This window comes from Schistocerca nitens, chromosome 4 (assembly GCF_023898315.1).
Source record: "Schistocerca nitens isolate TAMUIC-IGC-003100 chromosome 4, iqSchNite1.1, whole genome shotgun sequence".
Classification (NCBI taxonomy): Eukaryota; Metazoa; Arthropoda; class Insecta; order Orthoptera; family Acrididae; genus Schistocerca; species Schistocerca nitens.
In genome coordinates this window covers 218,775,594-218,801,565 of record NC_064617.1, presented here as the reverse complement: position 1 = coordinate 218,801,565, position 25,972 = coordinate 218,775,594, and the positions used below count along the sequence as shown (strand labels likewise).

Genomic DNA, 25,972 nt, shown 5'->3' with positions numbered 1-25,972 from the left:
ACATTGAAGAGGTCACTGTTCATTATACCTCATTATGTTTAAGCTCAGAACATGTTTTAAGAGTTTACAACTTACTGATGGACATATTGAGCATTTCCTGTAAAGAACATCATCTTCGCTTTGTCTTACTTTGTTATGCTAATTATTGCTACTCTGATCAGATGAAGCGCCATCTGTTGGACATTTTTTGAACGTTTGTATTTTTTTGGTTCTGAAAAAACTCTATGTCATTCCAAACGTGTGTCAATTTGTACCTCTCTATCTAAATTATTCCGTGATTTATTCAGTTTTCAAATTTATACTGACTTTTTGATCACCCGGTATTTTCATTATGTCTGGGATTTCTAACTATCTGTTCCAGGTAGTTTTCAGAGAAGGCATTTAGTAATGTTTCACAGGTCTTATCATACCCACAATTAACAAAACTGCAATTTTCCCAATTAGCTGCTGGATGATTTAAGTCTGCACTGGTAAGTACAGTGTAACTGGGGAACTTACGTTCTAGTGAACTGAGGTTTTCTCTAAGGTTTTCAGTTACATCAGGAGATGAATCTGTTGGGAGATAGAAGGAATCAATTATCTTTGGCCAAACAGTTTCACAATTGGCCTCATTTCCTATCTCGGTGGATTTGTTTTTCTTATATACTGCGACAAGTACACCACCTCCAGTTCCCATTTTTCTGTCCTTTTGATGTACACTCAAAATTTTCCCAAAAATCTAATTACTATCATTTCAGGTTTCCACCATGTTTCTGTAGTGCACGCCTGATCCATTTAGGGGGATCCTACAGTTCTGATCCCTATGGCGAAAATCCAGGAAGTCGCAGCCTAGCTTGTTACAGAGCCTTCGAAGCCTCTTGTTCAGTCCTTCCACTCGACTCAGAACCAAAGGGCCACGATCAGTTCTGTGGACAATGCTTGCAAATTGTGAGCTTCATTGAAACTCCATACACAAGGTTGGTCTTCTCAACCTTTTCTGCCAGTCACTGGAATGACCCAAGTATGACCTCAAAGCCCAAATTATGGGCACTGTTTGTTCCAATGTGTGCCACAAGCTGCAGATGGTTGTATTCTGTTCCCTCTATGGTTGCTGGAATAGCTTCTTCAACGTGTTGAATGAGGGCCCCAGGCATACATACATTGAGGGCATCTGGTGTGCTTTCCTATCCTTTGCTGCCATTTTCCTAAGGCCATACATTTAATTTACTGACGATGAAAAGACCCTCTACCTTATTGCATTTGTCTCCTCTTGATACCGGAAAGAACAGCATTCGCCAAAACACTGGCTAAGTTTCAGTTTCAATGAAAGACAGCACCTCAAACTTGTTGGTTAGCGGCATCAGGATCTACCACTGAGACGCCACTCCCAGTCATGTGGACGAGTAATGACAGATCCCTTACTTTCTGCCTTTTAGCGGTGTTATATAATGTGTTCAATTTTTTGAGGGGTGTTTTGAATCAAAGTTACATGCATCACGCGTACCTACACCACTGATTGCCGTACTGTGAATTTTGTATTTTTTCTGCAGTGTTGTGTAATTTGTTCATGTGTTTTCATTTTTTCAGTGGTGTTTTTATTTTCAGAATTTCTTTTCCATTGATTTACTAATTGCGCATGTTGCATTCAAAATGTAAACGATGTATTTTGTGATTCCCCTTCCAATCATGTGCCTAGTCATGTGGCTACTCCGGTCTTTATGTACTGGACTCGCATTCGGGAAGACCGGAGTTTATTCACTTCCGGCCATCGTGACGTCGGTTTTCCATGGTTTCCGCTTTTCGCTAAGATGGAATGCTGGAATGGTTCCTTTGACTAGGCCATGGCCGATTTTCTGCCCTATCCACACCTTATCGTACCCTATTTTGTTAATGTTTTATATGTATTATTTCTGTATGTTAGTTACATGACCGAAATTACTGAACTAAATGGTCTATGTACGAATAAATAAATAAAGTAAAATAAATGTTTTTAGATATAGGACTTATACTTTTAAAAAATTGAAATAACTAATTCCGTGCAGTTTTTAAACGATAGTTGTTGCCCACATGTAGATTCCTACTTGCTGTCTGACGGCTTGGTGCCCCATTATGCTACTGCGACAATAAAAATCCTTATAAAACGTAGTTCGATTCTGGGCAGGTTATTGTATAGATCAGAAACGACGGTGGATGTTTCGTTCGGTTCGGTCAGCACAGTAGCGTCCCTATTGGCAGACGTCAGAACTACTTGCAGGATGGCGAGCGCCCACTCCACTCAGCTGTTTGCACTCTCGCCTGCAAGTGCTGCTGTCGGTGCGCCTCCAGTGGCAGTCGCTGCAACTTTTTGGATGCCGGCGAACTACGAGCACGGTGCATTCAGCCAATGGGCTTCGACGTCGTAGAAACGCGGGCCGGGCGAGCGTCCGTTGGACGTGAGTATTGTTGAGTACACGTGTGCACGGCGTACAGTGTAGACGGGCAGTGGTGTTTACGGCAGGCGAGTGCACCCGTGTTATGAGTGTTGTTGTTGACGCTACAGTGAGTGACTGATCAATGGAAGACGACAGTGAGAAGGGGTTGGCTAACGGCGGGAGGGATTCCTCACCGCCGGCGCCTTCGAGTCCAGGAGAGAAGGCGCCGTGCCTGCCTCCTTCCAGTTCCGATCAAATGCGCCGTTCGAGTGACGCGGACTCTGTGGGTGTGAAGCGCGGCGGACGCGGCCGTTCGGGGTTCGTGTCCCGGCTGCAGCACAGCGCGAGCAAACGCACCGGTCTGTCTCGCACCGGCCTCATCGTCGCGATAATCATCATCTTGCTGTGTCTGGCCCTGTTCATTGCTGTCATCGTGATGGCTGCTTCGTGGCCTGTCACTCCACACAACCTCAGCGCGCCGCTCTGTAGGACAGCTGCGTGTCTCACGGCTTCTGCACAGGTACGTGCGAGAAGAGTTGGTCAAAACTGTCTGCATTCGGCGTCATTACTGTCCCAAACAGTGTACCATAGTTTTAATATTATCAATGAAAACACCCGTGTTTGCCGGTTTGTTACCAGTTCGGGTGAAAAGTTTCTCTTGAACTGGAGGGACAAGCACCCTACTAGATTTCAGTAATATTTAGAAAAAGATCACGCAGTTCACGATCATTTTCTATGAAACGAACGTAGTATAACTGTACGTGTAGTGGCGACTGTCCACCAAGGCATATTTGTGGCATCTGTTATTGTTTTTAATTCTTCTGAAATAACGTCCTTCTTTCATGTGAGACCGTAAACATTTCGACCGATTTGTCGTTCCTTCATTCTCATTACATCTACTTTTTCTCGGCTGTCACCGGTTGCCATAATAGCTTGCAGTGACACTTGTTTTGGTGCTCACGCACGGTGACCTTGGTGGTAACGCTTAACATATATATAATTTCCCGTGGTTGTTAGGATGCATTTTAACAGTTAAATGTACTTGTCGCATCCACTTCGAGTGAATGCTGCTGAGGAGAAAAACGTGTGCTCGCAATTATCTTCTCTTTGGTGTCGGTACAATAGAAATGGGTGTTCCGCGAAATAAATCAATTAATAGCGTTTCGGCGCATTAATTATTTTATTTTTAAATATGATTTCTGTTATTAGTTATGATTCAAAATTGAAGTAAACATTGAATAAAACAAGTTTTCCTTACGTTTTAAAAATTTTATTAACCTTCAGAATAAACAAAATATTCCATCAGAGTACCAAGACATAGTAGAATGGAGGCGACGCACTGCACAGATCAGTAAAACCAGACACATTTCAACTCTTGCATACTAAAGGCCTTTAGTTCAATTCCCTGACTTGTAACTGATTCTACTTATGTAGATGGCTGCCCACAGAGGGTATATTGATATTAATTCCAGTCCAACAGTTATCAGGCTGTTATTGACTGTTTTCGGAGAGCCTAGGAAATCATACAGTATATTTGTGTGGACAGACGGCGCCGTTTTGGTAAAAGTACACAAATACAACGGCGCAACAACGATCTGAACTGATGTGAGCAGATGTTTGCAATGGACACGCCCTCCACGAGACTCGAGGAAAAGGATCGATATTGGCAGCAGATGAATTGCGCAATCTTACGAACGCAACACATCCCACATCCACCTCATACCCTCAATTCGTTAACTAGTTTTTTTTTTTCAATCTATAATTGTGAAGTGCGGAAATGATTATTACATACTCAGGAAGAATAGGTAAAGAAACATAAATTGAACTAGCCACAAGTAGGCACGTTTTATTGGATTACACGTTGAACCTATCCCGCTGTGCGGCCACCCTTCGGTGTAAATTGATTTTTCGGACAGTATTTTGGGCGGTTGTGGGAGTCGCAGCATCAGAGCACTCTTAAAAAAAATGTGGATAACAGCATTAAAAATAAAGACATAGGTGTGTCCACACAACGGTGCGAAGTGACGAATCTGTGCGCACGTGCCATCGAGACCTCCGCCCTGTCTGATGAGGAAGACACGTGCGACGCTCGTGAGCCTACCCCCGGGCTTGTTGCTTTGTTTTGCTGCGGCCGATTGTTTAAAAATTCAGTTTTTGTTTAAAAATTCAGTTTTCCTTACGCGCTGCAATTTGCCTTAGTGATGGGCAAAGTAGTTCTTTTTACGGAAATATTCCTGTTGAGATAGTTCTTTTAATTCAGATGATTTACATAGTCCATTTTAAATGTTACCAATAAACACAAGCATGTAGAAAAATTATTAAACTAATAAATTAGAAGCCACAGTTGAGATAGTTCTTTTAATTCAGATGATTTACATAGTCCATTTTAAATGTTACCAATAAACACAAGCGTGTAGAAAAATTATTAAACTAATAAATTAGAAGCCACAATTTTGTAATTTTATTGGCAAAAAAAAAAAAGACTGAATGATCTTTAGGAACAAACCAGCGTGCCGGGTTTTTTTTTTGGGAGGGGCGGAAGGGGAGGCAGATTGTTGCTAACGCCAAATTGTTTCCACTCTGTTGAACTTTCTGTATGAAGGGGAAAAAACAAACATTTGCGCTACGAACTCGATCAGACGTTGTTCTTCAGTGCTTTATGTTTCTGCTAGCTTCGCTTGGGGTATGGTAGCGGCTAATGTTCAGCTGTTTGTTTTCCTTGATTTGACTTTGGTTATACGTTTTGCATTACTGTACTCCGATTTAACGTGATTTTGAATTTTTCAGCTTATTATTGTAGGTAAACGTAGTCTTTACCTGGTGCTCTGCGCTGGAAACCGGTAAACCTACCATGCTGCAGTCGATCTTACGGAAACTCTTCTCCGTTTCATGAAGTTTATACTGTACGTTCACTCGTACTCGGATTTTTGCGATGCACGTAGTGTGAAAAACGTCTCAGTCGTTTCTAGTGAAGTGGAGCATTGTACACTCCTGGAAATTGAAATAAGAACACCGTGAATTCATTGTCCCAGGAAGGGGAAACTTTATTGACACATTCCTGGGGTCAGATACAGCACATGATCACACTGACAGAACCACAGGCACATAGACACAGGCAACAGAGCATGCACAATGTCGGCACTAGTACAGTGTATATCCACCTTTCGCAGCAATGCAGGCTGCTACTCTCCCATGGAGACGATCGTAGAGATGCTGGATGCAGTCCTGTGGAACGGCTTGCCATGCCATTTCCACCTGGCGCCTCAGTTGGACCAGCGTTCGTGCTGGACGTGCAGACCGCATGAGACGACGCTTCATCCAGTCCCAAACATGCTCAATGGGGGACAGATCCGGAGATCTTGCTGGCCAGGGTAGTTGACTTACACCTTCTAGAGCACGTTGGGTGGCACGGGATACATGCGGACGTGCATTGTCCTGTTGGAACAGCAAGTTCCCTTGCCGGTCTAGGAATGGTAGAACGATGGGTTCGATGACGATTTGGATGTATCGTGCACTATTCAGTGTCCCCTCGACGATCACCAGTGGTGTACGGCCAGTGTAGGAGATCGCTCCCCACACCATGATGCCGGGTGTTGGCCCTGTGTGCCTCGGTCGTATGCAGTCCTGATTGTGGCGCTCGCCTGCACGGCGCCAAACACGCATACGACCGTCATTGGCACCAAGGCAGAAGCGACTCTCATCGCTGAAGACGACACGTCTCCATTCGTCCCTCCATTCACGCCTGTCGCGACACCACTGGAGGCGGGCTGCACGATGTTGGGGCGTGAGCGGAAGACTGCCTAACGGTGTGCGGGACCGTAGCCCAGCTTCATGGAGACGGTTGCGAATGGTCCTCGCCGATACCGCAGGAGCAACAGTGTCCCTAATTTGCTGGGAAGTGGCGGTGCGGTCCCCTACGGCACTGCGTAGGATCCTACGGTCTTGGCGTGCATCCGTGCGTCGCTGCGGTCCGGTCCCAGGTCGACGGGCACGTGCACCTTCCGCCGACCACTGGCGACAACATCGATGTACTGTGGAGACCTCACGCCCCACGTGTTGAGCAATTCGGCGGTACGTCCACCCGACCTCCCGCATGCCCACTATACGCCCTCGCTCAAAGTCCGTCAACTGCACATACGGTTCACGTCCACGCTGTCGCGGCATGCTACCAGTGTTAAAGACTGCGATGGAGCTCCGTATGCCACGGCAAACTGGCTGACACTGACGGCGGCGGTGCACAAATGCTGCGCAGCTAGCGCCATTCGACGGCCAACACCGCGGTTCCTGGTGTGTCCGCTGTGCCGTGCGTGTGATCATTGCTTGTACAGCCCTCTCGCAGTGTCCGGAGCAAGTATGGTGGGTCTGACACACCGGTGTCAATGTGTTCTTTTTTCCTTTTCCAGGAGTGTATTTCAGAAAATTGATGATCGTATTACTTTTTCAAAAGGTGTTTCAAATGTTCTTTCGGCGTAGGATCTCGACCAAGCCGCAAAGACTTAACTATCATACACTGAAGAGCCAAAGAAACTGGTACACCAGCCTAGTATCGTGTCCCGCGAGCACGCAGGAATGCCGCAACACGACGTGCCATGGACTCGACTAATGTCTGAAGTAGTACTGGAGGGAACTCACATCATGAATCCTGCTGGGCTGTCCATAAATTCGTAAGAGTACGATGGCTTCGATATTTTTTCTGAACAACACGTTCCAAGGAATCCTAAAAATGGTTCAAATGGCTTTGAGTACTATGGGACTTAACATCTGAAGTCATGAGTCCACTAGACTTAGAATTACTTAAACATAACTAACTTAAGGACATCACACACATCCATGACCGAGGCAGGATTCGAACCTGCGACCGTAGCAGCCGCATGGTTCCGGACTGAAGGGCCTAGAACCTCTCAGCCATCGCGGCCGGTCCAAGGCATCCCAGACATGCTCTCAACAGTGCTAATGTCTGAGGAGTTTGGTGGCCAGCGGAAGTGTTTGAACTGAGAAGAGAGTTCCTGGAGCCACTCTGTAGCAATTTTGGAGGCACAGTGTGTCGCATTGTCCTGCTGGAATTGCCCAAGTTTGTAGGAATGCACGATGGACATGAATGGATGCAGGTTATCGGACAGTATGCTTACGTACGTGTCACCTGTCGTAGTCGTATCTAGACGTATAAGCGGCCCCATATCACTCCCCACATGCCCCACACCGTTACAGCTTGAACAGTCTCCTGTTGACATGCAGGCTCCATGGAGTCATGAGGTCGTCTCCATCCGCTCGATAAAATTTGAAACGAGACTCGTCCGACCAGGCAACATGTTTCCAGTCATCAACAGTCCAATGTCGATGGTGACGGGCCCAGGCGAAAAGTTTGTGTTGTACAGTCATCAAGGATATACGAGTGGGCCTTCGTCTCCGAAAGCCCATATAGATGATGTATCGTTGAATGGTTCACACGTTGATACTGGTTGATGGCCCAACATTGAAATCTGCAGCAATTTGTGGAAGGGTTGCACTTCTGTCACGTTGAACGGTTCTTTTCAGCGGTCGTTCGTCCCATTCTTGCAGGATCTGTTTCCGGCCGCGGCGATATCGGAGATTTGATGTATTACCGGATTCGTGATACTATACATACGTGAAATGGTCGTACGGGAAAATCCCCACTTCATCGATAACCCGGAGATGCTGTGTCCCACCGCTCGTGCAACGGCTATAACACTACGTTCAAACTCACTTAAATTTTGATAGCCTGTCATTGTAGGAGCAGTAACCGATCCAACAACTGCGCCAGAAACTTGTCTTATATAGGCGTTGCCGACCGCAGCGGCATATTCTTCCTGTTTACATATGCTTGTATTTGAATGCGCATGTCTATACCAGTGTCTTTGGCGCTTCAGTGTATAACAAGAGTATGAATGTAAGCACGATGACACGTGCTCACGGGTGTTCGAGGGGTAGCCTAACATCGCCACTTTTCAAATAACGGAGCCGAAGAGCACCGCCGCCCATGTTCTACGTCGGTGTGCAATAACCACTCAGGGATTTTCTCTGCCTCGTGATGACTGGGTGTTGTGTGATGTCCTTAGGTTAGTTAGGTTTAAGTAGTTCTAAGTTCTAGGGGACTGATGACCATAGATGTTAAGTCCCATAGTGCTCCGAGCCTAATAACCACTCATAGGCTGCAGATGGCAGCATTACCAGTACATCTACATCCTTTGCAATTCACACTTAACTGCCTGGTAGAGGGTTCATCGAACCGTTTTCCTTCTACTTCTCTACCATTCCACGCTCGAATGGCGCGTAGGTAAAAGGAACACCTAAATATTTCCGTTCGAGCTCTGATTTCTCTTATTCTATTATGATGCTCATTTATCCCTACGTAGGTGGGTTTCAACAAAATATTTACGCATTCGGAAGAGGAAGTTGGTGACTGAAATTTCGTCAATAGATCTCGCCGGAAAGAAAACCGCCTTTGTTTCAGTGACTGCCACCCCAACTCGCGTATCATATCAGTGACACTCTAACCTCTATTGCGCCATAACACGAAACGAGCTGCCCTTCTTTGCACTTTTTCGATGTCCCCCGTCAATCCTACCTGGTAAGGATCCGTTACCGCACAGCAATATTCCAGCAGAGGACGGACAAGTGTAATGTAGGCTGTCTCTTCAGTGGGTTTGTCGCATCTTCTATGTGTTCTGCTAACAAAGGGCCGTCTTCGTTTCGCCTTCCCCACAATATTATCTACGTGGTCTTTCCAATTTAAGTTACTCGTAATTGTAATTCCTAGGTATTTAGTCGAATTGACAGCCCTTAGATTTGTGCGATTTATCGTATACCCAAAATTTATGGGATATTTTTAGTACACATGTGGATGACCTCGCACTTTTCTTTGTTTAGTGCCAATTGCCATTTTTAGCATCATACAGAAATTCTCTCTAGATCATTTTGTGATTGGAATTGATCGTCTGATGATTTTACTAGACGGTAAATTACAGCGTCATCTGCAAACAATCTAAGGAGGCTGCTCAGATTATCACCTAGATCTTTATGTAAATCAGGAAAAGCTGAGGGCGTATGACACTACAGGAGAGTGTGCAAAGCATATCGGGGAAGGGCGGAATGCAGGGAAGTCGTGGTAACGCGGAAACGGAGCCATACATTTGACGTCCACGAGGATACGATCATTGGCTTTCACGCCAAGGTTGGAAGCGTTACCGAAACAGAGATGTTTGTAAACTGTTCGCTTGCCACTGTGGTTAAAGCGTACCGTGCATGGCAAATGGCGGTATACATTTCCGGCGCCGAGGCAATTGCGGTGCACCACGGGCTATAAATGGCAGACGTGAACGACGGCTGCGGAGACGTGTATGGGCGAAAAGACGTGCGGCTGTTCAGCAAATGACCGCCCAGGTGAACAAAGGGTGTCTCCTCAACAACCGTTCAGCGAACGCTGCTGCATGTGGGCCACTGCAACAGGCGCAAGGTTCATGCAGCTATGCTGACTGCTGTTCATTGACATCGTCGTCTGGAATTTGCACGGCAGCCTCGCTATTGGGCGTCCATTGGGTGACCTTAGATGAATCACGTTTTATGCTCTCTCGGATAGATGGCTGTTGGCGTGTGCGGCGTTCGGCGAAGAGCCTGTAACAGTCGTTGGCAGGGTTCAGGTTGGAGGGGGCAACGTTATAGTCTGGTAAATAATCTCATGGCATTCCATGGCTGATCTCGTCATTCTAGAAGACACCGTAGATCTACATAAGTATGTATTTACCTTTGGGGACCATGTGCACCACTGCAAGGAGTTTTATTTTTCGTCGGCACGATGGGATCAACCAGCAAGACAATGCTACTTGTCAGTTCGCAGTGTATTTGCGTGGTTCGAAGAGCACCAGGAGGAGTTTATTGTACTCCCGTGACCATCAAACTCCTCAGATTTAAATGCAGTCGAGAATCTGTGAGACGACCTCTATCGGGCGGTTTGTGCCATGGAACCTCAACAGGGAGCTGGCCACGGCATTGGAGTCGGAGAAACGTGGTTATTCAGGCTTTTGGCAGGTGCTCACATTAATGTGACTGGGCGTTGTATTTACTTGGGTGCAGCGATATTTTTCAAAGTAAACTTATCTCCGGGACCATAACCAAAGTACGAAAAACACCCCCACACCGTAACATCATATCCTCCATACTTCACTTTTGGTACCTCAAGAGATTGTAGTGATTCTCCAAAAAAATGGCTTTGAGTACTATGGGACTTAACTTCCGAGGTCATCAGTCCCCTAGAACTTAGAGCTACGTAAACCTAACTAACCTAAGGAAAACACACACATCCATGCCCGAGGCAGGATTCGTACCTGCGACCGTAGCAGCAGTGCGGTTCCAGACTGAAGCGCCTAGAACCGCTCGGCCACACCGGCCGGCAGTGATTCTCCAGCATTGACCAAACACAAAACCATGCCATCAGATCGCCACAGTGTGTAGCGTGATCCGTCACTCGTTTCCAGTCATCGTCTGTCCAGCAGTGTCGCTTTCACCACTTCAGCCGTCGCTTAGCATTGACTGCAGAAATTCGTGGCCTATGAAGAGCTGCTCACTCATAGTACCCCATTCTTCTGACTCCCTGTGCACAGTCATTGAACTAACTGGACTGCTGGGAGCACTTAGAAACTCACGAGTGATTACTTCTGCTGATTTCAAGTTCTTACAACCATCCTGTACAGTGCTCGGAGGCCCCTGCCCGCCAATACGTGATATGTTCCTAATCTGTGTTTAACTGTGGTTGTTTCTTTGCGTCTCCGTTCCTCAGTCACATCTCAACAGTCGACTTGTGCGCTTCAGAAGGGCTTTTACTCATGTGACAACTGCCGCGTCCAGTATCAGCTGGGATTGCTCGAATTAAGTAATGCGCTGCGTCTAGAATGGCGCTGTCACCCATGATTTCTAGTCTGAGGCTCGAACAGGCAGTGCTGTGATGTCACGCCTGCATAACGGCCTACTTTGCTATAACAGTCCACTTGGCGTCGCTGTTACTGTTACCGTTATGTACTGGTTATCAAGGATGCTGTGCAGCTCTGTTCGAAATGTCAGAACAGCAGTTCGCTTAGCTTGCTTTTATCGCGAGCCTCTCGCCCAGCGCAAAGTCCCACCCGACTGGAAGAAACCACAGATTACTCCGACATGTAAGAAGGCGAAAAAGAACGGACCAGAAAAATTAAAGACGAATATCCGTAAAATCAGTTTGCTGCAGAATCCTTGAACATATTCTCAGTTGGAATATAACAAATTTTCTTAAGATCGAGAATCTTATGGCACGAATTAGCACGGTTTTAGAAAACATCGTTTGTCCGAAACTCAGCTAGCCCTTTTGTTACATGATATACTGCTACCTATGGATGAGGGGTAACAGGCAAACAGGTAGATTTGCGGGAAGTATTTGATGCGGCGCCCCACTACTGTAGACTTAACGAAGGTATGAGCTTATGGAATAGGTTCCCAGGCGTGCGAGTGTCTCGAAGACTTCTTAAGTAATAGAACACAGTATGTAGTCCTCGACGGCGAGTGTTCATCGGACCCAAGGGTATTGACGGAAGTGTCCCAGGGAAGTGTAATGGGACCGCTATTACTCGTTTTATCTGTACACATAAATGATCTGGCGGACGGCAAGCTGCGGTTATTTGCTGATAATGTTGTGGTGTACGGTAGAGTCTCGTCCTTTAGTGACTATAGAAGCATACAAGATGATTGAGTCAAAATTTCTGATTCGTGTGATGAATGGCAGCTAGCTCTAAATCTAGAGACATGTAAGTTAATCCCGATGAGTAGGAAAAACAATCCCACGATTTTCGCATACAGCATTAGTAGTGTCCTGCTTGATAGAGTCACGTCGTTTAATATCTGGCCGTAACGTTGCAAAGCGATATGAAATGGGACAAACATGTGAGGACTGTGATACGGAAGGCGAATGGTCGACATCGGTGTATTGGGAGAATTTTGGGAAAGTGTGGTTCATCAGTAAAGGAGCCCGTGTGTAGGACGCTAGCGCGACCTATTCTTTAGTACCGCTCGAGTGTTTGGGATCGAATTAAAGCTAAGTAAGATATCGAAGCAATTCAGAGGCGAGCTGGTAGATTTGGTACCGGTAGGTTGAAACAACTCGCAAGTGTTACGGACATGCTTCCACAACTCAAATTAGAATCTCTGCAGGGAAGGCGACGTTCTTTTCGAGGAACGCTATTGAGCAAGTTTAGAGAACCGGCATTTGAAGCGTACTGCAGAATCATTCTACTGCCGCCAACATACACTACTAGCCATTAAAATTGCTACACCAAGAAGAAATGCAGATGATAAACGGGTATTCATTGGACAAATATATTATACTAGAAGTGACATGTGATTTCATTTTCACGCAATTTGGTTGCATAGATCCTGAGAAATCAGTACCCAGAACAACCACCTCTGGCCGTAATAACGGTCTTGATACGCCTGGGCATTGAGTCAAACAGAGCTTGGAAGGCGTGTACACGTATAGCTGCCCATGAAGCTTCAACACGATACCACAGTTCATCAAGAGTAGTAACTGGCGTATTGTGACGAGCCAGTTGCTCGGCCACCGTTGACCAGACATTTTCAATTGGTGAGAGATGTGGAGAGTGTGCTGGCCAGGGCAGCAGTCGAACATTTTCTGTATCCAGAAAGGCCCGTACAGGACCTGCAACATGCGGTCGTGCATTATCCTGGTGAAATGTAGGGTTTCGGAGTGATCGAATGAAGGGTAGAGCCACGGGTCGTAACACATCTGAAATGTAACGTCCACTGTTCAAAGTGCCGTTAATGCGAACAAGAGGAGACCGAGACGTGTAACCGATGGCACCCCATACCATCACGCCGGGTGATACGCCAGTATGGCGATGACGAATACACGCTTCCAATGTGCGTTCACCGCGATGTCGCCAAACACGGATGCGACCATCACGATGCTGTAAACAGAACTTGGAATCATCCGAAAAATTGACGTTTTGACATTCGTGCACCCAGGCGCTCCTGTCTGTGATGCAGCGTCAAGGGTAACCGCAGCCATGGTCTCCGAGCAGATAGTCCATGCAAACGTCGTCGAACTGTTCGTGCATATGGTTGTTGTCTTGCAAACGTCCCCATCTGTTGACTCAGGAATCGAGACGTGGCTGCACGATCCGTTACAGCCATGCGGATAAGATGCCTGTCATATCGACTGCTAGCGACACGAGGCCGTTGGGATCCAGCACGGCGTTCCGTATTACCCTCCTGAACCCACCGATTCCATATTCTGCTAACAGTCGCTGGACCTCGACCACCGCGAGCAACAATTTCGCGATACGATAAACCGCACTCGCGATAGGCTACAATCCGACCTTTATCAAAGTCGGAAACGTGATGGTACGTATTTCTCCTCCTTACACGAGACATCACAACAACGTTTCACCAGGCAACGCCGGCCAAATGCTGTTTGTGTATGAGAAATCGGTTAGAAACTTTCCTCATGTCAGCACGTTGTAGGTGTCTCCACCGGCGCCAACCTTGTGTGAATGCTCTGAAAAGCTAATCATTTGCATATCAGAGCATCTTCTTCGTGTCGGTTAAATTTCGCGTCTGTGGCGCGTCATCTTCGTGGTGTAGCAATTTTAAGTAGTGTATATTTCGAGTAAAGACCACGAAGAGGAGATACGAGAAATTAGGGCTCATACAGAGGCGCAGAAAGTCGTTTTTCCATAGCTCTATTTACGTGTGGAACAGGAAGTAGCTAGTGGTGGTACAGGGTACCCTCCGCCACGCACAATACGGTGGCTTGCGGAGTATCCATGGAGACAGATGTACGTGTACGAAGGACTGGAGTTAAACCGAAATAAGTCGTAGGACTTCATGGATTAACGTGATGTCCTCCCCTGAAAGATAATAAAGAGCCAAGTGAGGCAGTGGCTCGAATACCGCGTTAAAATCTGCCAGTTACGTTCCCTAAACACCCAGGACGCACCTTCAAGCGGGACGCATCACCAGGGAAGAAAATTGTCCATACTCTCAGCTCTCGAGTGCAGTCGAGCATACATTACTACTATAGTCTTATAATTAGATAAGGAGTGGAGTGCGCAGTGTGCGTGCGTGCGTGTGTGCGTGTGAGTGAGACAGAGAGAGAGAGAGAACGGTGTAGACCGATCGGCATGCCAACACGTATAATGCTGTAGTTAATTACAGTTTTATTACGCTATTACTCTGCGCCTGTCCGGGACCGGAGGATGGTAAAGGAATCAAGCGCGACGTTAATTAGTCATCAGGTTCCTGGCATGAACCTGTATTTGGGGGGAGGGACAATTATTATTACTGTTGGCGACCAAGTCTAGTTGCTTCCTCCACAGGTGATTTCGCCAAGTCGGACGTAAAGCTTAAAAAAAAGGGAGGTTGTCACGTTCCGTTGTTAATCTTTAAATTACATTTTCCCTCGTCGAAGTAAACCACTCAGTAAATGTCTAGGTGTTTTCAGTTTGTACGACCCAAGAGCTTTCTCCGGCGTTGAATGGGAAATAGTAATCCATATGCTGGTTCAGGTAACCGCATGCCAAACGTTCGTTGCTAGGACAACCGTCTGCAGGTGGCTTTTCGATTAACAGTGTGCATCTACGTATCCAGAGTGAGGGAAGCATGAGAATCAGGACACTCTTCCCAGGAACATTTTACTCTTCGAGTTCCCTTTTTCCATACATATATTTCCACATGTGTCAGCTAATTTTGCGAGAATAAAGTAGCATGGAGAGTAAGTGTCTCGAAAAAGCATTGTAAATTATGTATTTCTGCCAGTTGACGCCCTGAAGCAATGTACTAATCACTGTCGTAAACAAATTACATGTTGAAATTTTTTTTTGTTTATTGTTATTATAAAATCGTTAGTGTCTAGTTTCCGTTCACTACGGATAACGCGTAGGACGGAAGAGTGTTTTCTTCTATTGAACGATCCGAGAGCTGATTCGATGTACAGGTCTGCTTACCTCTACGAACACTGCCCCGTTATACGCGTTCCCTACAGTTCTCCGTCTATATCTGTATTCTGCTAACCACCGTGAAGCGCAAGGCAGAGGGTACGTCCCGTTGTACCAGTTATTAGGGTTTCTTCCTGTTTCATTCACGTATGGATCGTGGGAAGAATGATTGTTTGAATGCCTCTGTGCTCGCAGTAATTATTCTAATCTTATCCTCACGATCCCTATGTGAGCGATACGTAGGGGTTTGTAATACATCCCTAGAGTGATCATTTAAAGCCGGCTCTTGAAACAGTTCGACGATGGTTAGATTAATAAACAAAATTTCAAGAGACTGAATCCCTTTTAGACAAAAGCTTGACTAACCCGGAATATATATATATATATATATATATATATATATATATATATATATATATATATATTAAAACACAAAGCAATTAGAAATGCCCCCATAATTTGTAGATTTTAAGAAAGCCTATGACTCAATTGACCGGCAATCTTTGTTTAACATTTTAGAGGAACTTCGACTTGACTCCAAAACACTAAGGCTTATCAAAGAATCACTGACAGACACTGTATCTAAAGTTAAATTCAGGGGAGAAATCTCTGAACCTTTTCTCATAAAAACTGGAGTACGTCAAGGTGACGGGCTATCTCCACTTTTGTTTAATATAGTCCTGGATAAAGTCATTAAGGAATGGGAAAAAGAATTAAAAAATCAATCTTACTGGAAACAAATCCATCTTGGTAGAACCAAAGACAACGTGGAGATATCTTGTTTAGCATTCGCGGACGATTTGGCCATACTTGCAGATGATGAAGAAATCGCCACCAAACAAATAGAGATCCTTAAGGAATGCGCGGATAAAGTAGGTTTACAAATTTCGTTTCAAAAGACAGAATTTTTCTGTACAAAATTCCATATACACAGTTTGAACACAAAATATGGAAAAATAAATAGAGTAAAACATTTTAAATACCTAGGTGAAATTTTGGAGCCAACCGGAGGAGAGAAAGTTGCACAGAAGATCAGACAACAGAAAATGAAGAGAGCATATGGTATGACACATGAAATATACAATAAAAAATGCATCTCCTCGAACACAAAAATCAGACACTACTGCGCAGTAATTAAGCCAGCAGCACTATATGCTAGTGAAACTCTCACACTCCACACAAAATGTGATTTAGAAAAAATACTAAAAGAAGAACGAAAAATTATGAGAAAGATTTTAGGTCCAAAATTAACAGAAGAAGGATACCGGATACAATCAAGAAGAACCACAGAAACTATATCAAACCTGGCAGCAGACATAAGAAGGCGAAGATTAAAATTTTATGGACATGTCACTAGACTTCCCCCCACACGACTCACCAACAGAATTCTCACTTACATAGAAAAAGTCAAATCAACAACACCATGGATTAGCCAAGTAAAATTAGATTTACAAAAAGCAAATATTGAACTTAAAGATGTCAAAGATAGAAAAACTTTTAGAAATAAGGTGGAAAAGTGGAATGTATTGTCGGAGTAGGAAGCACTAAAGAGACCAGGAACAAAATGGACAGAAGAAAGAAAAAGAAAACATGGAGAACGAATGAAAGAAGTATGGAAGAAACGACGTCAGAAAGCTTTGCGTGATCCTTCTGGGTCCATTCGCGATAAGTAAGTGTGTGTATATATATATATATATATATATATATATATATATATATATATATATATGTCAAGGAGATGCATCTTTCTCGATCTGAACGATGATATCTATTCAAATTTCACGCCAGTCGCATAAGCGTGGTGCTACAGTTTGTTCAACATTGTGTAAACAAACACAAACGCGAAGACTGGCCTGCAGCCGTAGCACACGTACACCGGCGCTGTTACGCTCTGGGAAGTAGGTCCTACTTATGTATTAGCTTGTTGCTATATTACGTTAAATGAAACGTCAGGATATTCTAATGTGTCAACAACCAATGACGCTTTCCTTAATCATACTTCCGCTATGTCGTTTTTATTTCAAAAATCATATACAGTCGCATCTTTGTATTGTGCTGACACTGTCGTACCGTTAATACGTAGTCTGAAAATGGTTTGACGCTGCTTCCTGCTCCGTAGTGAAAAACGTGCGTGGAATACCTTTAAAAAGTGGCGAGAAACACATTGCACTGAAAGTTTCTCACAATTTTATAGAAAAAAATGGAGCAGGAATGTAATGAGGAGAACTAAAAAATTAATATACAAATCCGTATTAGAGAGTGTGGTTCTGTATGGAACGGAGACCTGGACAACTAACCTGAAGCACATTAAAAAAATTACAAGCTCTAGAGATGGACTTCTGGAGAAGATCGGCAAGAATCTCCAGGAAAGAGAAGATAAGGAACACCGAAATAATAAGGAGAAAGGAAATAAAAGAAAGGATATATGACGTAATGGATAGGAAGAAATTACAGTGGTACGGGGATGTACGACGAATGGAGAAAGCCAGAATATCAAAATTGATACTGGAGTGGGAACCGGAAGGGGGGGGGGGGGGGAGAGAAGAAGACGACGATCTATGACCACCTCGCTCCAAAATGTACAGCATACAATGAGGACAATGGGCGCAGAGGAAGAGGACACACAAGATCGAAACACCTGAAGGAATATTTTGAAAATATAGTTTAAGAACGTTTATTCTTTGTATAGTAATTTCCGAGTAAATTATTATGTTGGAGATAAGCCTCTGTAATGAGGAAAAGTGGGTGATCAAAAAGTCAGTATGAATTTGAAAACTTAATAAACCACGGAATAATGTAGATAGAAAGGTAACAATTGACACACATGCTTGGAATGACATGGGGTTTTATTACAACAACAAAAAAACACCCCATATTGTTAGACCCGTAAAAGATCTTTTGTGCGCGTCGTTTGGTGATGGTCGTGTGCTCAGCCGAAACTTTGGCCTCCCAGGTCACCAGACATCAGTCCGTGCGATTATTGGCTTTGGGGTTACCTAAAGTCGCAAGTATATCGTTATCGAGCGACATCTCTAGGGATGCTGAAAGACAACATCCGACGCCAGTGCCTCACCATAACTCCGGACATGCTTTACAGTGCTGTTCACAACATTATTCCTCGACTACAGCTATTGTTGAGGAATGATGGTGGACATATTGAGCATTTCCTGCAAAGGACATCATCTTTGCTTTGTCTTACTTTGTTATGCTAATTATTGCTATTCTGATCAGATTAAGCGCCATCCGTCGGACATTTTTTGAACTTTTTTTCTTTTGTCCTAATAAAACCCCATGTCATTCCAAGCATGTGAGTCAACTTGTACCTCTCTATCTGCATTATTCCGTGATTTATTAAGTTTTCAAATTTACACTGACGTTTTGATCACCCGGTGATTTCTCCGGACTCATGCGCGCATTTTGTACACGTTTGCCCATTACACACTGTTCCACTCACCAAATCTTTTTGGGATAGCTCACCAAACTTTTTAGGGTAGCATGTACTAATAAAGCACCCGTTGCCGTACACTTGAGACCAACTTGAAGAGTATGGGTGTAACTGCAGAATTGTAGGAGAACGCGGGAAGATTGTGTCGTCGCTCCGAGAGCCGAAGGCCAGGCTACCGGCTTCAGATCCGGGTGAGTGCAGACCACCCACAGACAGCGTGCCGGCCAGACAGCCAGCCAGCCCTGTGGACGTGGCTCACTGCTCGCGCCTTTCACACCGGAGTGAGCAGCACTGGCCAGATGAGTTTGCCCTCACTCGAGACTTTCTAGGTATATCCCACAATGTATTGTGTGAGCCGAAATGTGTGATATACAGTGGCGATGATGCACCGGATGACTTGTTGCTGTAAGATTTGTAAAAAATGGAGAGACAAGACGAGTCAAAAGGAAATGTGGTAGAACCTGTACCCAAATGATCAACAGATTCTCCATGAATTTCCATTCATGCGAATGATCGTGACCGTATCGTGAGAGACACACTCTCAGAATGCCTGCTTGTTACGTCAGCATATTACAAAGATAGTGTATCGAATACTACAATAAAGATCAAAATGTATGTCTTTCATCAGCATGAAAATAAAAAATAAAAAAACAGCTATGACGAGGGGGAACAAGGTGCTCTATACATGTGCTTTGCCAAGAACGTTAGAGCTACAGATTATCGTTAGTAAATGTGTGTGCACAACATGTTGTTGTTGTTGTTTTGGTCTTCAGTCTGAAGACTGGTTTGGTGCAACTCTCCATGCTACTCTATCCTGCACAGGCCCCTTAATCTCCAAATAACTATTGAACCCTACGTCCTTCTGAATCTGTTTACTGTATTCATCTCGTGATCTCCCTCTACGATTTTTAGCCCCCCCCCCCCCCCACTAACACACACGCACTTCCCTCCAATACTAAATTCGTGATCCCTTGATGTCTCAAAAGTCGGAATGTGTCCTATCAACTATACCATCTTCTAGTCAGATTGTGCCACAATATTTTTTTTTCCCCTCATCAATTTTATTCAGTACTTCCTCATCTAATCTTCAGCATTCTTCTGTAATCCCACATTTCAAAAGCTATTCTCTTCATGTCTAAACTGTATATTGTCCACGTTTCACTTCGATACATGCCTACACTCCAGACTGCATACTGGGTGCAAGTCCTATTCTATAAATAGACAAGTAAGTAAACAACCACTAGTCGGTGGCGTTTCTCAGCAGTGCAGTATGCCTGCACAGAACAGTTGGTAAATGATTCGTATCTCAGTATCTGCTGTTGTGTTTATTACATGATATGTGCTGCTACTATTCAAAATCTTTCTTCATCTAATATGAACGGAGTTTCCTAAATTTATCGGGGACGTCTTTTATGCTCCGTATGTTTACATTGGACAACATTTGTTGTGCACCATGATGTATTCCCTCGGGCAGCTGTTAATCACAAATCACGATGCACGGAATCATTTTGTTACCCTATATAAAGGTCATGTGTTATCTGATAATTCAGTAAATCGTAGAACATTATCTCTGTCCCTAGCCAGAGCGGTTCACTTACTTTCAGACGCAGCCACACAACCGCTTTTGCGCTACACAATGTCACACAAAGAAAGATGCAGAATACAAGCGTCTCCAGATAGTCTGCTGCCATATAGTAAGTGCGTCACTGGCTAACCTAACAGGAGAATAGTGCAAACGCTTGGTGCATCGGGCATTTAACGATAATATTTTCTGAGGTTCCGAGCTCACCATAATCGCATTGCCTTTGTCGTCGCTGGAGTCTATCCAGATGTTGTGGACAAGGACCGTGCCCAGTCAGAAAGTGAATCACACACACCGACTGGGAGTGTAAAGCAGAAACATCAAGTTTTGGTGAAAGCTGGGAAAAACTGCGACGGGGGCGCACGCGATGTTGATGCCAGTGTCCTGCACAAATGTGTTAGCAGGAAGCAGATCATCGGTGAACTATGGTAACCGAAACAGTTCGGAAACAAGAAAACATTGCTCGGGTGAAAGACAGCGTACAAAAAAGTCAGACAACATCGTAAAATAGGTATTGCAGATTGAATTAAACGATCGTCATGTCAGCACACTACTAAAAGGACTTACATCTTTATCCTTAAATATTATCTGTTTGTGAATGAAGTTCTAACTTCCACACCGAGCGAGGTGGCGCAGTGGTTAGCACACTGGACTCGCATTCGGGAGGACGACGGTTCAATCCCGTCTCCAGCCATCCTGACTTAGTTTTTCCGTGATTTCCCTAAATCGTTTCAGGCAAATGCCGGGATGGTTCCTTTGAAAGGGCACGGCCGATTTCCTTCCCAATCCTTCCCTAACCCGAGCTTGCTCTCCGTCTCTAATGACCTCGTTGTCGACGGGACGTTAAACACTAACCACCACCACCATCTAACTTCCAGACCAAGCTGTGTGTGTTCGCTTCCGCCGTTAGTTTGTGACTGAAGTGTGTCGGAATATTCGAGTCCTTGGCTTTTCATTTCTTCAAGGGAGGCCTGCTCAGTCTGTCCTGGTATACGAACTCATAGAGCATGCGCCATTTACATACGCAAATCATCATCAGTATCTTGAAGAGCCTTTGCGTAATGTTATAACGAGATTGAGGTTTGGTGCATAATTTCCAGGCTTGTTTTGTCTAAGTATTTGTTTACCATCCCGCGTTGTTATTATTATACACTCCTGGAAATGGAAAAAAGAACACATTGACACCGGTGTGTCAGACCCACCATACTTGCTCCGGACACTGCGAGAGGGCTGTACAAGCAATGATCACACGCACGGCACAGCGGACACACCAGGAACCGTGGTGTTGGCCGTCGAATGGCGCTAGCTGCGCAGCATTTGTGCACCGCCGCCGTCAGTGTCAGCCAGTTTGCCGTGGCATACGGAGCTCCATCGCAGTCTTTAACACTGGTAGCATGCTGCGACAGCGTGGACGTGAACCGTATGTGCAGTTGACGGACTTTGAGCGAGGGCGTATAGTGGGCATGCGGGAGGCCGGGTGGACGTACCGCCGAATTGCTCAACACGTGGGGCGTGAGGTCTCCACAGTACATCGATGTTGTCGCCAGTGGTCGGCGGAAGGTGCACGTGCCCGTCGACCTGGGACCGGACCGCAGCGACGCACGGATGCACGCCAAGACCGTAGGATCCTACGCAGTGCCATAGGGGACCGCACCGCCACGTCCCAGCAAATTAGGGACACTGTTGCTCCTGGGGTATCGGCGAGGACCATTCGCAACCGTCTCCATGAAGCTGGGCTACGGTCCCGCACACCGTTAGGCCGTCTTCCGCTCACGCCCCAACATCGTGCAGCCCGCCTCCAGTGGTGTCGCGACAGGCGTGAATGGAGGGACGAATGGAGACGTGTCGTCTTCAGCGATGAGAGTCGCTTCTGCCTTGGTGCCAATGATGGCCGTATACGTGTTTGGCGCCGTGCAGGTGAGCGCCACAATCAGGACTGCATACGACCGAGGCACACAGGGCCAACACCCGGCATCATGGTGTGGGGAGCGATCTCCTACACTGGCCGTACACCACTGGTGATCGTCGAGGGGACACTGAATAGTGCACGGTACATCCAAACCGTCATCGAACCCATCGTTCTACCATTCCTAGACCGGCAAGGGAACTTGCTGTTCCAACAGGACAATGCACGTCCGCATGTATCCCGTGCCACCCAACGTGCTCTAGAAGGTGTAAGTCAACTACCCTGGCCAGCAAGATCTCCGGATCTGTCCCCCATTGAGCATGTTTGGGACTGGATGAAGCGTCGTCTCACGCGGTCTGCACGTCCAGCACGAACGCTGGTCCAACTGAGGCGCCAGGTGGAAATGGCATGGCAAGCCGTTCCACAGGACTACATCCAGCATCTCTACGATCGTCTCCATGGGAGAATAGCAGCCTGCATTGCTGCGAAAGGTGGATATACACTGTACTAGTGCCGACATTGTGCATGCTCTGTTGCCTGTGTCTATGTGCCTGTGGTTCTGTCAGTGTGATCATGTGATGTATCTGACCCCAGGAATGTGTCAATAAAGTTTCCCCTTCCTGGGACAATGAATTCACGGTGTTCTTATTTCAATTTCCAGGAGTGTATGAAAGTTTTACTAGTTCTTCGTCCAGAAAATTATTGGAGTAGGGGACGTCGTACCGTGTTCGATCTGACAATGGAATTGCGACAAAGATTCCCGGACGCCCTCCAATAATATCGAGTGCCATATTGTATTATTTTTGAAAGAAACAAATAGAGTTATTTGAGAATAGGGAGAAGTCACATACTACGCTGTTACAGTAACATTCGCTTCAAATGGTTCAAATGGCTCTGAGCACTATGGGACTCAACTGCTGTGGTCATAAGTCCCCTAGAACTTAGAACTACTTAAACCTAACTAACCTAAGGACATCACACACATCCATGCCCGAGGCAGGATTCGAACCTGCGACCGTAGCGGTCGTGCGGTTCCAGACTGTAGCGCCTTTAACCGCTCGGCCACTCCGGCCGGCTATTCGCTTCATTTATTGTGAATTTGCAGTAACATATATAAATGTACGCTCGAGTGATTTATGAGTCTTTGTCAGAAATCTTTGCGAAACGCCGCTTTAGAAACTTGTTGGCATCTCATCTTAAAGTCTTGTCTTAAAAAGAAACGCTCAGGTCACTTATGGAAACGATGCTCAGTGCCTGCCTGACGCAGCATAGGAGACGCAAGTTGTAAATCAGCATGAGGCGGGCGAAGATTAACTGGATGAACACACCCAAGGTCGCCCTTGTAATAATCGCTGTTTCATCATTCTGCACCTCTGAAACACTCACTTCCGCTAAGTAATGCGATACTAGCACTACGTGGTATTGACTGACTACGGTTTAAAATGCCCACTGTTTCAATATGACTTAAAAATTGATTATGTCTTATATTCGCTTCGAAAGTGATAGTTGCCAACAGGCCATGGTCAGACCATTGGAGAAACAGGTTGTGGTGGCGGCCCAGCCTTGTGTAGAATTCAATGGTACCCAAAGTATTTCGTGATTGCTGTCGTTATTGATTACGAAATGCCTGTGACTAGGAATTTGCATTTGGAACAAGAAGCAAAAATTAGAAAGGTCGGGAAATTCTCTCTCTTTTAATGCTGACGTCCAGGAAGCTATAGAGTAAGTTCGGAAAACAATTGTGTTCGGGATAATAATTAATGGACAGAAGATAAACGTGCTGCAGTATGCAGATGAAATTACTGTTTTCAAGGAGACGAAAGAAAATCTAGAGGTGGTCCTCACCGCAATGAATTATTGAATAAACAAGAGGAAGACTAAAGTGATGGTATCTAGTAACGAAGAAGGACATCTAGGAATGAGAACTGGAAGACAGGAGCCAGAAATGGTACAAGAATTTACCTGTTTGGGAAGCAGGAGCACGGCGGACGGTAGAGCTGGGAAGAAATTCTGAGGCCAAAATTGCATTTAACTTCAGAAGGAACATACTCACTAGCAAGATCATTAGTCTGAAAACGAGGAAACTGATCGTAGACGGAAGTGTTCGGAGTGGAGCCCTATACAGGTGTGAAACTTGGACAGTAGGAAAACGACAGAGGAGACGGCAAGAAGCCCTGGAGATTTGGAGTTACAGAAGGATGTTGAAGTTCAGTTGGAGAGATAGTAGAAGAGGTGCTGAGAATAACACAAAAAACCAGATCTCTCTGGATGCGCGTGCAAACAAGAAGAGACGAAGATGGAGTTGCATCTTCCGAATAATAGCGGAAGGAGTGATTGAGGAAAGGAATCGCCGGGAGCGAAGGAATCATACATACTCGTATTATGAGTGATGTTGCATGTACTCTTTATGCAGAAATGAAGAGGAAGGCAGACAGAAGAGTGGAATGGAGTATTGCTGCAAACTAACCTCAGGGCTGAACGTTGAAGAAGAAGAAGAAGAAGAAGAAGAAGGAATTGGTGGTTGTGTTCACGCTAAAGGAATTTATTGGAAGGATTCTCTGAAAGTGCGAGTGCATCTGTAAAGGAACTGCATACAAGACGCAGTCTGGAGTACTATTGTTAGGCTTAGAGGCTTTGTCGTACAGTTGAGACAGTAGACGCCTAACGAATTCACATACGGGCTATAAGGGTCGTGCTGTCCCTTACGAAATGGTTCAGAACAAATCTCGCGAGATAGTTGCCACGCTAAACATTGACAGAAAGGATTTTAAAGTGAGGTTGGATGATTCGTTTTATGAGACGGCAAAATCTCAATCTACGAAAGAGACCATCTTTGTGACGGCGTATAGCTCGAGACCACACAATAAGGCAATAGAGTTCCATCGTTTCGTAATGCAAGTGCGACAGCAATATGACTATTTGCTCCCCCAGATTGATAACGCTGACCAGACGTCTTTGTTTTTTGACATGCAGCACAACACCACCGTTGCTCCAAATGGCTCAAAAAAGTGTCCTTGTGAAGACGACTGACGCGGAGAAACTAAAATGCATAAAACGCACAATAATCTTGTGCATTACAGCAGACGGCAATAAATTTCTACCGTATGCCATCTTTAAAAGGAAGACCAAAGGAAATTACCCCACATAGATTCATTTTCAAGTTCAGGAAAAGTGCTGGATGATAGCAGATGCGATGGGGGACTTGTTGGAGAAAGTCTGGGAAAGACGACCTGGGGCATTATTACAAAAGAAGTCCTAGACAGTTTCTGGGATCACGTTGTGGAAGCTGTAAAGGAGAAAATTAAACGGATGAAGTCAAATCCCTGGAGGTTGAACATCCATTCTTCAACCTTTAGATGTCAGCGTCAATAAACCTTTCAAGAAACATCTTCGACGCCTGTATTCAGAATGTATGGCGGCGGGGTCTCGTCAGCTGACTCCAGGAGGCTAGAAAGGACGCCATCAATACCGACGTTGCGGGTGGATAATCCGTACCTCGGAGATTTTGGTAGGAAGAGTTTAAAAATCTGGAATTTCTTGTGCCATTGACGGTTCCGAGGGCGACATGTTGTGGAATAGTAAACATGAAGACGATGATGATGTGTTATCTGGTGATGATAGTGACGAAAGCGAGGTCGCAAAATAGTGAGAGAAAAG

At 45.2% G+C, this 25,972-nt stretch overlaps 1 protein-coding gene across 1 annotated transcript in view; it reads left to right on the top strand.

Moving 5' to 3' along the window:
• The first annotated feature begins 2,342 nt into the window (after nucleotides 1-2,342).
• Nucleotides 2,343-25,972, top strand: part of LOC126251929 (endothelin-converting enzyme homolog) — a 630,006-nt gene continuing 606,376 nt past the window's right edge. Inside the window, exon 1 of the mRNA XM_049952681.1 lies at nucleotides 2,343-2,910. Coding sequence (XP_049808638.1) covers nucleotides 2,533-2,910 — 378 coding nt within the window. The 5' untranslated portion in view covers nucleotides 2,343-2,532. The remainder of the gene's footprint in view (nucleotides 2,911-25,972) is intronic.